General features: G+C 32.7%; 1 protein-coding gene across 1 annotated transcript; it reads right to left on the bottom strand.

Annotated features, from left to right (window-relative positions):
* Positions 1–319: 319 nt before the first annotated feature.
* On the bottom strand, positions 320–16,933 carry rnf212 (ring finger protein 212). The gene is made up of 12 exons (XM_088918258.1): positions 16,825–16,933; positions 14,352–14,413; positions 12,196–12,270; positions 11,105–11,161; positions 10,340–10,398; positions 10,156–10,215; positions 9,240–9,301; positions 7,463–7,526; positions 6,366–6,408; positions 4,331–4,388; positions 2,487–2,559; positions 320–665 (listed from the first exon to the last, which is right to left on the bottom strand). Exons 1-12 carry the CDS (start codon positions 16,931–16,933, stop codon positions 320–322), a joined length of 1,068 nt encoding a protein of 355 aa, XP_088774384.1.
* Between the last annotated feature and the right edge of the window lie 1,098 nt (positions 16,934–18,031).

Below are 18,031 nucleotides of genomic sequence, written 5' to 3' on the forward strand. Positions count from 1 at the left end.
AGTGAGTCAAGTCTGAATTAATAAAAGATATTAAAGGAACTACTTACCTGAAAATACGTATACAAACAAAAGGGTTACTTGCACTGTCTCCCCTATTTTTTATTAATTAAAAAAATAATTTCAGGTATAGCACTCATGTATTAGACGCACACCTACTGGATACATTTCAGAAACAGCCACTTGAATATTGCCATGTATACTTGTGGACACTTCACTGAGAATACCAAGACAAACAGAAAATTTTAAGATAATCCTATGTCAACATGTGAATATCTTTACCTCTTTGCCTAGTTAAGAAGAGATAATCCTCCAGTGACATTCACTTGGCTTGGTTACCATGCAGAAGACCATGGATACTGAAGGGTTCCCTTATAGACACCAGGGAGGACAGTGAAGAATAGACAGGTTCTTGTCTTCTAAAGCTTGAGCCATTCCATGTCTCCTCGGTTCTGTATATCTGAGAAGACAATCCTCTCCGTCTGAAATCTTGTGATGATGTCATTGTGTTCGTAAGTGCACTGCCTGGCCGGAATTCTTGTGATGATGTCATCTTGTTCGTAAGTGCACTGCCCGGCCGGAATTCTTGTGATGATGTCATGGTGTTCGAAAGTGCACTGCCAGGCCGGAATTCTTGCAATGACGTCATCGTGTTTGAATGTGTCCTACTTGGAACACAAAAAAGAATACAGCACGATGTGTTAATTAACCATTGTAGGGTACACCGCAAGCACAATTGGTATTTCATAATATATAATGATACATAACACTTCCTAATTCCATGAATTTCCATTAAGTATTTCATTGTACTTTCTACAGTACATAATAAAAAGAAAAAAATGAAGGAACAGCATACCTTAAAGGCATTTTGTGAAAATGGTCATGGTATTATATAAATAGTATTAGTAGACACTCATTTTATACTATAATAATATTAATTTAACAAAATGTTTTTTATTTTATTTGTAAATTTTATTTAAATGTACATGTTCCACTATACAAAGTTTTATTTATTTTTCACGTTCCTGACATATACTGGTGTTAACAGAACACAGGACATGAATTAGGTATGGACAGATGAGTTAAAAAAAATATTAAAAGTCTTGAATTTACCTGGAAGTATGGGAATGCTTCATATTAAGATATATGCACATTCTTGCAAGGTTACTTTACAGCAAGAACCTGAACTGAATTAGAAATTGTAACGCAGAACTGACAAATGCTTTATTTACAGACAATGGACTATTTACATGGTATGGTTTATTACTACTCAGAATGGCTACAAGGCTGAAAATTCTGAAATATTAAGTTAAAGGGGTCCATCAGAAGCAACAATTTTGTTAGCAAATTATCTTGGCAGTAAGTATGGTGTATTTCTTATGTTCTTTATAACATTATTAACCATATTAAAGTGCCATTAAATAATTTCTGCACTTACATTTATCAGGCAAAAGTTTGTTTTTAAACTAATTATATGGAGCATTTAATTGATTTAATCAAAACATTTAAGCCTAATAATTGCTACTAATATTTAATTTGCTGCCTGCCACAAGAGATTTATTATAGTACATTTTTTTCAGCTGGCAGTTTTTTAAAGGTAACCTACATTAAAAACAGTGAATTAAAAAATCAGTAATAGAGTTAATACAATAATTCACCATAAAATAATAATATTATTTTTAAAAATAACTAAAATAATTTCTAATGTTTTAGAATTAAACCGGTGATTTTACAAAAACAAATCTCAGGCTGATTCTAAAGGGGAAACCTACAGTATATTAACATTAGCTTTTTTCTACATTAAGCAAGTAAAATTAATTTACAGGTCTGTTACACTTCACACAATACAGGATCTAAACTTTTGTTATTGGTGTCAGTACTCTAAGCACATGTCAAGTTTACTTTTTTCCAAGTGTGAGGTCCTTGAAAAAAAAAAAAGAACAATTTATTTTGTCAATTCAAAAAGCTGACCCAAGAAAATGTTAATGTTTCTCCACCAACATATTCTACTGTATATCGATGAACTATATGATCTGTTAATATAGATAAGTTCAATAATTTTACAATGCTTACATAGCATACAATAATTTATTAACACATTTAAACTGTACCCTTGGTTTAAGCTGTATAATAACATTGTTTATGTATAATAATAAGTTTATGTCTCTGATTTCTTAGCCACTATCACTTGATGCTTGGACGGTGTTACCACAAAATCCTTTTGCGAAAAATATTTCAGAAATGTATGTAATACACAGTCAGGCATGAAAAACATACAAAAATAATTATCAAAGGTAAATTTTAATTTAAATTGTGGAGATAAAAAAATAGCTAGTCGCACTAGCTACAATTAAATTATAAAGACAATTATATAAGACTATCAGCAATGTTTGTAAAAGAATATGTTCATGATTTTTTTAAACAATTAAGACAAATTTAAAGAGGAATGCCATAAGAGGAAAGTCATAAGATATCTAATGTGAAATTACCTCACAGGTACAGTTCGAGAGGAGCGATTTGCCACCAAACAGCTCTGACTAGTAACCCTGTGGGGGATAGCACCTACACAACAAACAATTCAGCATTAAAATTACACTCTATCTTTTTAATATTCATAAGTAGGAGCAAAAAACGAATGCTTATAATGTCACTGTTGCTATTGAAATATGATCATTCAGATGTGAAATCTTAATTTCTGCAGATACTATATTACTTCTTATAACAAAGAGACCAAAAGTGTTTTTTTAATCAGCCCTCATGCATCAAGTTACAGTTCTATATATGACATTTACTGCATTCCTAGTAACACTAAAAAGGTTACAAAAGAGAGGAGGCTGTCTGGAAAAAAAAACAGCTTGTCTGGCTACTATGTTTTAAATGGGCCAAAAAGTTTAAGTAGTTTTCTGAAGTATCCTATTGATTAAAATATTTATAATTAATTTTAACCAAATTATATTAAGTACATGCCATACTAAACATTTTAAAGACTGGCATTGTTTTTTTCTACGCTGCCAACTCAGAAATCTTTTCTGAGTGCTGCTTTGTTTCAGATCATGCTTAATTCCATCTGTTTCCAAAACAATAATCCACTGCTTTATACACATACTGTACAACATTTATGCCATAAATACTGCATCTGAATGCTGCTTCAATCAACAATGTAGTCAACAGGTTCTGTAATCTTTAACACATAAAACATGACACAGCAGACAACCATTTTGACCGAAACCTCCCAACGTTTGGAATTTAAAACATGTCTCTCGATAGAAGCACAATTAATTTTAAAAGTAGTAAGACACTTACACTTTGTATAAGTTTGGACTGGTGTTTGATAAAATTTGATAGAATGTATAGCAGCTTCAAACCACTAAATACTAAAATGCAAAATTAACTAGTCTGAATCTTTACAGATACAAATAATTGTCTTCATCACAACAAAGATATCTAACATTTTTTTTACACAAGAATAACTTGACAGTAGCTATTTTCAATAGATTTCTTTTAACATTTTGGCAAAATAATCATTAGATGTCTAAAATTAAGGAGAAATATGGGTTGCAGAATTTAAAATTAGGATTAAAACTTTAGTTTTTTCAAGTCCATATGAAACTTATTTGTGCTCTTAAAATAAGAAATAGTACTAGCAGCTTATTAGCTACTGTAAATTATTTTACAGGTGAAACCACATTTACTGCAGTACTATTATTAGTAGTATGTTCTTGCCTTTTTGAAAGTGCTTCAGTGCTTCACAAGGGTAGAGACTGTTTTGGTATACCAAGCAATAATTCATTAATATTCATGCAAAATCTAAATGTACATGTGTTCTTCACCACTTTTTACCATCAAAGTAGCAAAATATCTTATGTGGATATGCAAACAGTTACTCTCTCAATGATAAATAATTCTATTAATTTTGCTTAAACGCAAAACAGAATGCCGGATACAACTGAGGATACTTAATTTGGAAAGAAATGAATCACTATGAAGCTTTTCCAACTAACTGCCCAATGAATGTTTTATAATGTTGTTATGAAGATCAACAAAAAAATCTAACTAGACTTCAAGTAAACGACTTGATTTAAATAACTTTCATTTTAATTGCCTTAACTAAAAATCTTATGTTAGTAATTCAAAATCAGATTTATAATTTTCTTTGAATTAAAAAAATATTTGCTGGTCAAGACTCACTATTTCAGTAAATAATAAAGCATAACAATATTTATAGTATACAAAAATAAAAATTAAAATAAAAAATAGCACAACATTTCTCACATATTTTACAAACGTGCTTATGAAATATTAATAATTCATACTCTAAATGTCACTAACTTACCCATATACCCGTCCTGGGGTGGACTTATTAATGAAATCCTACTTGATGACATCTCAGGCTGTTGTCAATGGTAAAACAATATAAAAAAGATAAAAATTGTATTGATGATTTATTTGATGAATGTGTTTACATATAATTCAAACTAACAAAAAACGATTGGAGTTTCTGAAATAATGGAATAAAACTTCTTTAACATCAGACTTTAACAAAAATCCTTCTGAGATGCAGTCTCAAACAATAATTCAGCAATTTTAGAACTCAGGGCACAGTACCTCCAAAGCAGATCCATTACAGACATTACAGAAGTAAAGAGCTTCTTCTCACATGTGGTTTATGTTTTCAGACAAGTATGTTTTTTGTTTAAGGTAATGGATAAGATATTTTATTCCAATAGCTGATGTGATGAAAAAGGTAAATGCCTTGGATGTGTATCAAGGATTAAAAACACATGTAAACATTAAATTAAACTGCTAGGGGATGCACATCTCTGTTTGAACCTAGCAAGTCATTACATCGAAAGTAACATTTCACACTACTTCATATTTTTAACAGTGCACCTGCCTCGAGACAACTATAAAAATGTCTATATCCTCTTTTGCCTTTATAAATACATAAAGTCTTTCACGATGACAGAGTTATGATGTTGATGATCTCATCAAAACGCTAGCTGGTTTCAAGTATTGCAAATCAAAGACAGTAAAGAACCCATTTGTGCATTAGAATGTAAGCTGCATGAAAAAGAAAAAGAGGTTTGTTTTATTTAGTGACTATTTGCTGTTTTGTGTTTAGAGTGTTGAATGTCTAGTGTAAGATGATACATCCCACACATACAACGCTTAAAATTATTCTCATGCCAACTGAATTTCGCATGTTTTCACAGGTGATTGCCTGTGATCTATAAAAACATATATCCATATCCTTGTTAGCCTACTGTACTATGGATAAGAGCAACAATCCAGCACATATGTAAAATGATAGGGGGTGACAGATCAGCCAGATGGTTATTTCTTTAGCCAGCTGTTTAAAAACATCTTTCATCAGACATGACCAAGAGTGGAGATTAAAAGGGAATATTGTCTGCAGACTACTTATTAATAAACCACAAAAAAAAGCACTTAAGAAGGTTTATAAGTACAAGACACATCAGATTGCATCTGTATTGATTTATACTTTCATTTTGTATATAAACACAGGCAATTTGATCCTGTTATAATGTAACAGAATGGGTCTCACTCAACAGAAAACAGGAGATGCAAATAAATACAGCAATCCATGCGTAACAAAAACTGCTAAAAAGCATTTAACAATACTTTTCCTTAATACTAAAATGTGCTGCCAAAACTTATCTAATCCGCATACAGTATGTACCTCCTTACTGGCTACACACCTTGATCAAAACAAGAGTAAACCGCATGCTAATCACACAGAGCTAATGTATAATCTCTCCGGTAAAAAATATCTTTGAAAAGGCAAAAACATAAGATGTCTTTAATCTGGCACATTAATGAATGTACTTTGTAACAGAACAATTTTTAAATTAATATCCCTTATTCTAGAAAAGAATACCTTATTCTAGAAAAAAACACTCAGTTCTCTGTTCACAAATGTAGTAATAAACACTACTAGGAGGTTATATAGCTGTCTTTAAAAATCACATATGCCAGGTTCTATCAAAAATCTGAAATAACTGTTCATCTTTATTGGTAAAGCTATAACTAATGCTGGTGCACGATGTATCACAGCAAACAATTATGCATCATTTCACTCAGCTACTCTTACCTGGGTCCCATACTGGCCAGGTATATGATAGACCACTAGAACCATAAAATAATATACATACAATTGGCTCCAAAAAAGAGCAGTTACTGTATAGTTCTTTTATGTTTGAGATGCAGTATTAAAACATTTTATTTTTAAAAATGTTGTGTAGAATATAATAAAGAGTTACATGTACATATTTTTTAAATACAATAGGTATTGTAATACTGCTATAATAAAAAATAATGAGGTGAACACCATAATTTATGAGGCATACGTTTCTAAATTGTTTCTGGACATCCACATCCATTGGTTCAGACCTGGGGAAAAATAAAGAATCAACATTATGCATCATTTGGAGCCTCAATGTGGTTCAGCATATACCATAGGAAATACAAAAAGCTTGTATTCAGATTGTATTATTGTATTATGTAAATTTGTATTATAATTATGTATTTTGTATGTGTAACATGTAATCAAGACGTATGATTATTCTTTAAATTAGGTAAAAATATACAGTAGAAACAGTAGTATCTCTACTGAGTATTCAAGTAAAATTCACGACTACTACAGTAAGTACTGTAAGCCTTGTTTAAACATCAGACTGAAATTCAGTAGTCGAACAGTTGGTAGCACAGAGTATGTGCAGATACATGAACCCAGGAATAATGCTTATATTAAAGGATCTCCTTTCTCTTCTGGAATCTTGTGTATTTTGGAGCAAGAGCTGAAAAAGTCATCTAGGGAGCTGTACAGTAAAAAGCAGGAGACTTCTACATCGCCTCTAATGACTTTACTCTAAACACAACTTGGTGGTCTGTAATTTGTCAAGCAGTGATCATTGTAAGAACATTAATTCTTTGCAATTAAGAATTTTCTTTTGCCAATAAACCACTTTGTTGCTCAATTTTTTACATATTGGTATAATTAGTCTGCCCAAAATGTAGGATATTTTGTGATCAAAAGTACTTTTCAAAATCTATATGGCTTTTTAGACATATAAGATTAATGTTTCAGAACCTTATTTAGTGTGTCAAGGCAGGAGAGTGTAATTGAGTATTTTAAAAATAAAGTCTCAATTTGAAACTTTTTCTACTTTAAAACAGTTTCAAATTTCTCTGCCTTCACCCTTTTGCCATATTTATTACAGCAGGTCTGTGAATTTTACCTCCTGCAAAATACAAGATAAAGATATAATCATGAAAAAATCTTACTGTATTTAAGCCTTAAAATGGGAACTGTTTGATTTTTAGACACAAAAGAAACATTGGTTCATTAAAATATTACATACTGTATCTTCAAATTGACAAATCATATTTGACATATATTTTTCAATTAATACGCTTTAAAATCCACTGTAAGTAGCCTGCTTACATGGTTGTTGGTGATGGTTGTGAGCATTTCTGCAAACCAAATGGAATCTGCTTCAATGAAGATGCTACAAAACACAAAAGGCAATGAAGAGTGATTTTGACAGATAAAACTAAAGGTTTACTTGTAAGGTGTATAACATATAATTGTCTCTAAAAATGATACAAATCATTCAATAACTTGAAACGAACTTAAGGGAACTAAATTAAAGTATTTTAGATAACTCTCCTAAACACATTCTTGCTTACATAACAAAAAATAAGTCTCTTTAGCATTGCAAAGTTAAACAGCGCAAACGTCAGTTGGTTGTGTGTAAGTAACACGTTCAAAGCAGAAGATGTTCAGCATGTGAAGTGATAAGGCCCTTTTTAATATGCATTTATCGGAACTTGACTGAATGCAGAATTAAGTAGTGTTAACACCATCACCAAAATGATTATCATTGTGTCATTATGAAAGCTACGGAAATGTATTATTTCATTCATATAACATTCATGTAACAAAACATGTAACAACTTTACAAAGCAGTACAAATCAAATGTTTAACATTTCTTGCTGATTCTTACCACAACATTATGATGATAACAGATAGGGTATTATTAATCAGGCAATAGAAACAACAGACTAGACTCTTTTACAAAGGTGTTGTTTTAATTGTAATTGTGCAACATTTACATAAAATACAATGAGTATATCTAATTTACATTAGAAAAAGGTGTTAAGCTGAAATAGATACTGCAGTTAAAAACATGATTAATGTATGAATTTTATAGAAACATTTTTTTTTACTTTGAACATTACAATGAACGAATGTTCCACTGGACAAAAGACATGGAACAGTATGGATGATGAAAACCACGGGTGACTGAACACTAGCACTGTCTAATTTGATGTGACTAAAGGATATGGTTTAAATACTTTACTGCATTTACCAACTATACCACAAATTAAATACACACAGTTTGGAAATGGCAGAACACTGTAGGCTGTAATCATCAATTATTTTTAAATAACATTACACTGAATTTTCCTGATAAGTCTTGATAAGCCCAAAAATAAGGACTTCACTTTTTTTGTAGTCAGACTAGTTAGCATTGTGACATATGACCCTTAAGAAAAATCAAGTTGCTGCTATACTGTAGGTGGTGATAGTGGTCTATTAGGACAAAAAAACAGAACACAAGATACAGATGCAGCCATTCAAACATCGCGGTACAAACCCGTACCGCACGCAACTACCCACAAGCCATCGCTGCGTACCGCGGTACGTGATTAGCTGGCGAAAATGACTGACGGGGCACTTGTGGTGCATTGGTCGGTAGCAAAAAGATTTAATAATTTAATCTCTTTACTGTGCACATTTTAATCCACTTAGTATTGAATATTTATATGGAATTTTACAACTAAAGGGAAATTTTAGTAGCTGAGCATAAAAAGAAGAGGAGCATAATGCATCTGAGGTCATAAACGATATTAATTTAGGAACATAAACATATTATGTAAACTGTACTGTATATGGGTGGTATTGGTAGTTTAAAGAAAATATACACACCAGTATTCCATTTCTCCCTAAACATTTTAAGCATCAAAGTCTTACATGTGGTTATTTCGGAAACGTTTTTACGTGCTCCTTCTGACCATATTACTGTACGTTTATATACTTTGTGAGAAAAGTGATAGTTTAAAGCCTTTCTTAACATTCCGCTAATTTAACTGATTTAAAAAATGTTTTATGGCTGGTTAAAAAATATACTCAAACAAAAGCTTATCCAAATCTTACCTGCTATAGCATTTGATGGGGCAGGTGAGGAAGATGTGCAATAGGACTGTTGTGATCTCAAGCTAGGTATAAAAGAAAATACTCAGCTTTGTTAAAATTAAAATCAAGACTGACATATTTAATTTCATCCTGTCTATCATTACTGTTTTGTGCCTGTGCAACAGCCAGCAAAGAAAAAGAACAAATAAACATAAGTGTCAACATTGTAAACAAACAGTGAAACCTTACTACGTTAATAGTAACAGTAACACCGGATTAATTTAAATGGTGTAATTTTGTAAGAGGTATGTAACAGTGTGCCACATGACATCACTGCAAGTGAAGAGAGGCTGCTGGATGATATCATGATACTACATCTACATACACAATTCAAAAAATTATAATTTAAAAATATGTTTCAGGACATTAGGTCACTTTACACATGTGATTATGGCCACATGAAGTGATGATGCACATGTTCACGTGACCAAAATAAATTATGACAGATGACAGAGTATATCTCATTAACTCAATAATTTCAAGGAACAAAATAGGGAAGTTCCTCCCATTTTCATACAGAAACATAAGTTCCTGATAAAAACTTTAATCAGTTCATATTCTTTTCTTATATAAAAGCACTATGTATGCTCCAATGGGACTGCCACTGCAAGTTTTCTTATAGCCTCAATACTAAACAGGCACAAGGCATCTGAAATGCAATTTTATTAATATCTGCTAAACATTTTAGTTTAGTTTAGTTTAGTTTGCCCTGGGTGTGAGTGATAATATGCAAGATTAATTCTAACCTTCCTCCCAAATTGTTATTATATGTTATAATACACATGGAAACAAACCCTTAGACACAGACTATATTCTGGAAAGGACTTTATTCATTTTTGCCCACATCTTCAAACAAAAAAAAAATAGAGAAACCTACCTTTGATTCTGCAGAGAATATTCCAATTTTGCAATGTAGGCTTTCTGTTCAGCAATTTTTCTGTAAATTAAAAGACATCACAAAAAATATGTAACACTTGCTTAACTTAACAAAGAAACGGGATGTACATCATACCTTACTGAGCTCAATATACTTGAAAAGAAATGATGCAGAGATTTCTTACTTGTTCATCTGTTGCATCTCACCCTTCATCTTCTGAAGTGATGCTTCCAATTTTTCACTCTGTAAAAAAAAGGCAGTTTTTTCAAGAATGTGAGCATTGACAAGACTCTGTCCCCAGGTTTGTCTGCAAAGTGGGGAGTACACAATTTGTACTACTGATATTTTTAAATTACTATTTAACTCCAAATAGAAATAAATGGCAATACTTGTAAAGTTTTCGAAAGAATAATTTTCAATGTATCAGTAACAAATAGTACTGGACGTACAGTATATGAAGTATTAAAGAATGAATTGATTGTAACAATTATTAGCCTTTACTTACAGTATGAGGGAAATAAAAACTGCCATACGTCTAGACATTTTCTGTTTCAAAATGTATTTACTTTTCAATGTATTTCAGATTTGTTCCACAGAATGCCTCAGTCAGAAATGACAAAGCCACATACCGTACTGTACATGCTATGATCATATGCACCATTAACTATAAGGAGCAAAATGCAAGACTACTGCATTAATAGGTAATATTGCACTAACTGTACTATTGTGAAATCTATGAAAATTTTAAGGAAGGATGACAGGGATACTATTTACAAAATTCATTTTTTGCTACATTTTTCTTCATTCTCTCCTGTGTGCAACTGAAGGGTTTGTAGCTACAAGTCAGGATGTGAAAAATACACAACTGGCTATTCCAAATCTGTGGTAGAACAAAAAGGCATGATTCTTAATTTAAAAAGCCGACTCGCACTCAGAATAAAAATTTCACCTTTTGTTTGTAGTATGCTAACAGCCTCTTCCTGTGTCTTTCTTGAAATTCTAAAACCTGTGTAAAAAAACAAAAATGACCATATTGTAGAAGCAATTATTTAACAACTGCAAGTCACACTACAAAAACAATTAAAGTATCCTATTACATTCATTTTAATGTAATGCAATGTCAATTTCATAAAACTTTAAAATGCCTCTTAATATAAACATTTACTGAATGGTCCTTCTTTAGTCGGGGAGCAAAGAAGAAAAATAATATGGAAACACAGCAAACAAAAACATATAAGTTAACTACCAATAACTATATATTTTGCCAGAGAGTTTAATCCACTTGCAAATAAACAGTAATAGGATATAAAAGTATAGAAATTGTGCACCACTGCCTGCTGCTATATAATGCAAAGTTTCTTTCTATACTTCTGTGGAAATTCAATAATTTTAGATACTTCACAAAAACATTTTGCACTAGAAAAGAGACTACAAAAAAGCACAGTAAATATAAAAAAAATGCAAAATGCTACAGTTTAAATATTCTGTAACTGCAAGAGTGATGGTAAAAGATTTCTACTGAATCAATATCATATGGATAACTCTGGGTAACTAACCAGACTTTCAATAGAATTCTGAGATCAGTGACTGTAAATTGTTCAATAACAATTTACACCAAACCCAATCTTCCAGTTCAGACAGGATTGCAAATGGTAGGACTGGTTTTCCAATATCTTGCCCTGAATTTGGTCCAGCTTTATCTCTCAAATTTCCAATTTGTGTAATTAAATTGAAGCTAATAACAAGGACTTTTTAAAGAATTCATTTTTAATGTTATTTGATGTATTATTTTTGTTATTTTGAAATTCTTTCACAAAATATGCATTTTCAAAGTCAAAGCCAAAGATAACACAATTAAATTATGTTTGGTAAAATTACTAAATTATTCCTTTTTGTAAAGAACATACCTATGTCTAAAACAGTCTATGACTATTTGCTATTAGATCCATTTGCTTACTAAAATATTTTTAAAAGATTATCCATATATCCAATTAGAAAATAATAATATAAATTTTATATAACTTTAAAGGAAACAATTACCTTTGTTATCTCTGAGCAATACCTCTTACAAATTGGTTCTATGTCTGTGAAAAGAGCCTTGACTTCTGGACTGCTCTGTAGAAAAACAGGTTTAAGCATTTTAGAAATATGTCTCCTTGGGGAATCTACAGTCTAACATATAAATGTACACTTATAATTGTATAAGTGTATATGCCATGATAGCAAAATTACTTGAATTTACTTAATATAAAAAAAATAAAAATGGCAAAAAAATTCAAAATAGATGACATCATATTTTACAGAAAGACTTCATAACTTCTACAGCATTTTAAACTAACACATCAATAATGAGATGTAAGCAATCTGTGGTTATTTGTAAATGAATGCAAGACAATAAAAATTAATCCCATGTATTATTGTATTATAAGGTCAATAATACATTTTATACAAAACCTACTCCACACATTTAAAGCAAAAAAAAACACAGAAAGAAGAAAACAGATAATTAATAAGAAAGAAAAATGTAAACGTCATAATTACAAAAATATTAAAATCCTTTGCTTTAGCAAACCTAAATTAATTTAAAACATAAATTTAACAAGCTTAAAAATTAGTTGAATGACCTCTGGGACAATAATGGGTGTTTTTGTCTGAAATCATGAGAACTCTCTCAGTCAGGTACTGAATTTTCAGCAACGATTCAATCATGAAGACCAAGGAGCTATCAAAACAACTCAGGGATAAAGTTGTATAATTTTAGGAGATCAGGAGAAGGGTAACAAAACATTTCAAAGACCCTTAATGTTTCTTTGAGCATGGTGAACTTGATTATTAAGAAGTGGAAGGCTCCCAGACACTACCTAGATCAAGATGTCCTTCCACACTAGACAGCTGGAGGAAACTGTTTAGGGATGCCACTGTGAGTGTTTTTGTTCTAAACGAAAAATGATACATCTGACACAAACCCAACATAATGTATCATGCAAACAACATATCCCCTGCTGTCAAGCATGCTGGTGGTAGCGTTATTTTATAGCTGTGCTTCTCATCAGCTGGGACTGGGACGCTTGTCAAGACTGATGGGAACATACTGGAGATGGAGCAATGTACTGTACTGTACTGGCAAATTTTAGGTCTGAAGCAGGTTTTCCTCTAAAACTGGGACACAATTTCACCTTCCAGCAAGACAATAATCCAAAGTACAAGCCAAAAGCTACACTGGCATGTTTTAAGCATAAGAAATTGAATGTCCTTGAGTGGCCCAGTCACATTCCTGACTTGAATCTATTTAAGAATCCGTGGAAAGACTAAAAATTTGCTGTCCAAAAGCTTCTTGTATTTCCAAGACGAATGGGTAAAAACTGCACCAAGCCAGTGTGCAACATTTGTAGAGATCAACCCAAAAAGACTTGCTGTTGTCATTGCTGCCAAAGGTGTCTCTGCCAAAGTTTGAGTTTATGGATCTGAATACATACAGTATGTGTTCAACATATGTTACAATGCATACTTTCAGTATGCAGTCAACATTGCTGGTTTTTGCCGACATTTACTTTAACTTATCTTACCCTTAATGGTAATGGCTGGGTGGAATAAACAGTACTCATAGTTTGAAGCCTTCAGTTTGAGAAAGACTTAAATTAAGTAATAAAATTATTAAATATTAAATTTTAAAAATATAATTGTTAAATGAAATATACAAATGTGTATCATTTTGTAATTTCACAAACTAGGACACATTTTGCTAAACACTCTACTGTCACATATCAGACATGTTAAATAAATTCCAGTTAAATAAATCATTGTTTAATGTGCAAAACCAAAATGATACATACACGATTTGCATAAACAAAATTCTTCTTAAAATTTTTTGGGGTGATTTTTAAAATCAGAGAGTAAACAAGTATAATTATGACCTTCATTTGAAAGCTAAGAGCAGGCAGTTTGTCAGATGAGTACAAACATATAGTTCTAAAAGCTTTTAAAAAGTGTACTATATTATCATCTATATTAAACGGAAGAGGAACACATCTAAGGCTAAAATATTTTTTTTAATATGAAATTTAGTTGTGTCGTCGGTAGATAGTTTTGCTACTAAAGCTTCATTACAATACACAGTATCATTCTTTGTACTACACTTCAAGTACATAGCATTTCTAATGTCTCATAAATGAAGAAAAGGAAATAAGATTGCTTACTTTGTTTGAAAGTGGCTGAATTTTACATTGTGCTTTACAGACAAGACACTGATCTTTATTCCCTGAAAAAGCAAAACACACATTGTAAAGAAAAATACTTAAAGAATACTTTGATACTTTTCATATCAAATCTGCAGTTTCTATTATATTTTATTGTTTAATATGTTGCAATATCACCACCAGAGGGCATCACTGACTGACTAAAATATTTTCAAGAACAAAATACAAAAGCAGTCCAGATGTTGTATGCAATAGATGACATTTTATATAATTATGAAAATGTACAGGTAGTGGGCAAAAGTGGAAACACCCAGATAAATAAGGGACATTGAGTATGTTGAAAGAAAGAGCTTCCAGACAACTATGGCTCATACATTAAGCAAATAATGTATTAATAATGTAATATACATTAAGGAATCCTACTCCATTGGGCCCCTGAGCAAGGCCCTTAACCCCAACTGCTCCTGGGATGCCGTATAAATGGCTGACCCTGCACTCTGACCCCAAGCTTCTCTCCCTGTCTGTGTGTCTCATGGAGAGCAAGTTGGGTTATGAGAAAAATACATTTTCCTAATACAAGAAATTTTATATGGCCAATAATGTGATCTCTCTTATCTTAATATCTCATCATGCTTAGGGTCCTGCACAGAAAATAGAACAGTGGAGAAATGTGATATGGTCAGATGAACCATCCTTCACCATGTTCTCAACAATCAGACAAGTGCATGTGTGGCACAACTTAAAGCACTTTACACCTTTTACTGTTTTTTTTACAGTGAGAGTTCTGGTGGTTCTAAATTTGCCGCGTGGTGCATTTTCCTGGCATGGTTTGTGGACATTCATTCCATTAGAAGACAAAGTCAATGCTAATCACTACTAGATAGATAACAGTTATAAATAATGAGTTATCATCATTACCTCATGCTGCAGAATTTCTTACCTGCTGCGAGGGGAGTCTACCAGAAGGACTATGCTCTCCACTGAGCACATGTGGCTGCCTGGCAGTTTGATCAGTATGACACTGATGTTACCCATATATCATGGCCTACTCAGTTACCAGATCTGAACCTGACTGCCCATTTATGTTATATTATGGAACAACACCTGGGACAGCATTCTCTACCTCCATCAGCCAGGCCTGAGCCGAATGACTTTCTCATGAAAGTGAATGACTTTCTCATGTATCGCTCCTGCAAACCTGCAGATGGTGGAGGACTCTTTGACTCTTTTACATTTCTAGGAGATGTTAAAAGTGGTGATTTTAGAATGTGAAGTTGTTTCTGTATTATATCAATAAATACAAACATTTTGGTGTGATAGCCTTGTGAGAAAGGTAGTGTAGTCTATCTATAGTGTAGTCAATCAGATTCTGTGTCAAGACACCAACAGAAGTTAACATCAGGGAATGTAGGAAAGGCAGGAAATACAGGGTGTCTCATCAACCTTCCAGCCTCCCTATTAACACCTAAATCCAAGACATTCGTAGAGTTGATTCTTGTGGGATCAAAGGAAACAAGCTCTGTGTTTCAGTGCTGTATCATACAGTATTGATAAAATCGGAAATTTGTGACTACATATTTAATATTAGCCTGTAGTTTATTATTTCTATAGTATACGATGAGAATGCCAAACAGTGCTAACATCATACAACTACTAAGAGCTTCTAAAAAAAGGTTTATAAGACTTTGTCTTGTTTCAGTAAGATGCAACATCCTAAGTACTTTGAAAGGACAGAGATCAAATATTTCTACAGTTCACAGAATTTTGAATTAAGATATATGTATGCTTGCATCTGTCACAGACAAAAATGCATGGACTGGCATTGCAATGATAAATTGATAAGATCTTTTACCTTTTTAATTTTCAGTGACAGGCAATTACAGAATATTATACTTAGTCCATGCCACAGATAGTTTTAAATCCTAAATACATACTTATTGCAGCTTTGAATTTATGACTTCATCATCAAAACTGGCCATTTTTCAAGCCAGCTGAAGCACGTCCATGAATTACCATTTGTTTTATTACTGTGCAGAGCTCTGAAGACTGAGGTAAGCATACTTTTCCATAGAAAATAGGTCACCAGCTGTCTAAACAATTTTGCCAATGCACACAAGGCAAGACATATCAAAAGAAAAAGACAGCTGTTATCCTGGAATCTTCACGTTTGGATAAAAAAATGACCCACCTAATTTATGAGTAACACCAATTAAACTTTTGAATTTAAGATGAGTTTTTTTTAGTAATTCGAAAACACTTTGGACATAAAAAGTGGAAAAGCAAATTCTTCTTTTCTGTAATCCATAAATTCACTAGAATTTTTGCATCCCTATACAGATGTTTTATTGTTTTCATAATTTATTCAATTCTGCTGATTATTTCAAAACTGTTTTAAATGTTACTCAAAATAATATATAGTACAGGTGTTACGCATATTACGCACACATGCTGTATATTGAAAGAAACATTTTACCTTTCTGAAAACACACTTCACATATAATGTGGCCACAGTTCGTAACTGCAAGCTGGCGACTGGTGCTAGGCTGATGAAAACAAACATTGCATAAGATCCAATTAGGCATCCCAGTTAGACCTTGAAGACAGAAAAACACAGGGTTGTCGTTGAAGTATTAATAACAATAAAATATTATTGATTACTGTAAAATGATATTCAAATCTTCAAAGTTGTTAAAGCAACACGCATTTCATTTTTGCTTAGTTGTGGATAACTATAGTACATCTATGTATGTATAACACATAGTGCTTCATAATTAAAACTTGTGTCCTTTTTCATTCCTGTGCATCTAGTACATACTGTCATGGTTCACACATAAGGGAAATCTGCCTTGTCCAAGATGTGTGGCCCTGGGGAACCTTGAACGTTCAAAATTTCTTGATGCAGACTGAAAGCAACTAAACAGGAGGGCACCTGTGTTAACCTTAAGAAATAGATTGAACAAAATTACTTCATACCAACACCAAACAAATCCTAACTGTACTGGGTCAAACAATTTATTGAGCACATGGTATTGGATCAGTTGTGGAAGATCCCATAGTTAGGACTTCAAGGCTAAACTAAATTGGTGTGCTCGTTAGTCCCAGCTGCAATGAACTGTGAGCTGCCAGACATTCCCAAGGTATATCCTTACATCAAACTCAGTCACAATGGATTCCAGCTAGTGGCTGCTGCCCTCTCAAGGTTCCTGACTGAACTAAACTATTATTATGCTTTAGGCTACATGAGTTCAAAATACTAGCTAAAATTAAAATAATCTTATATTATAGAGAAGATAAATGAGGCAGTGCGGTGGCTCTGTGGCCAAGGATCTGTGCCTGTGGCAGGCAGAGGAATCCTACTCCACTGGTGTTAAGAATTAGTAGTGAGGACCCTATACAGAAAACCAGGGCAAACTCCAAAAGGCGTAGTCGAAAGAACAATCCGAGGTCCGAAAGCCGTAGGTAAACTAGCCAGTGCAAAAGTACAAATAACCAGAGGCGGAGCCGTAATCCTTAAGGGAGCCGAGAGTCAAAACCAGAACGAGAGCAAAAGTACCAAAACCGAAACCAGGAGACGTAGACGGAGAACAAACCAGGGTCAGGAAGCCAAAAACCAAGTAGTGAATAACAATGAGACTGGGAGTAGCTCTAGCCAGGAAAACCCTCATACCGAGCACCGGGAA

Source organism: Atractosteus spatula, chromosome 1 (assembly GCF_055471065.1).
Source record: "Atractosteus spatula isolate fAtrSpa1 chromosome 1, fAtrSpa1.hap1, whole genome shotgun sequence".
NCBI lineage: Eukaryota > Metazoa > Chordata > Actinopteri > Semionotiformes > Lepisosteidae > Atractosteus > Atractosteus spatula.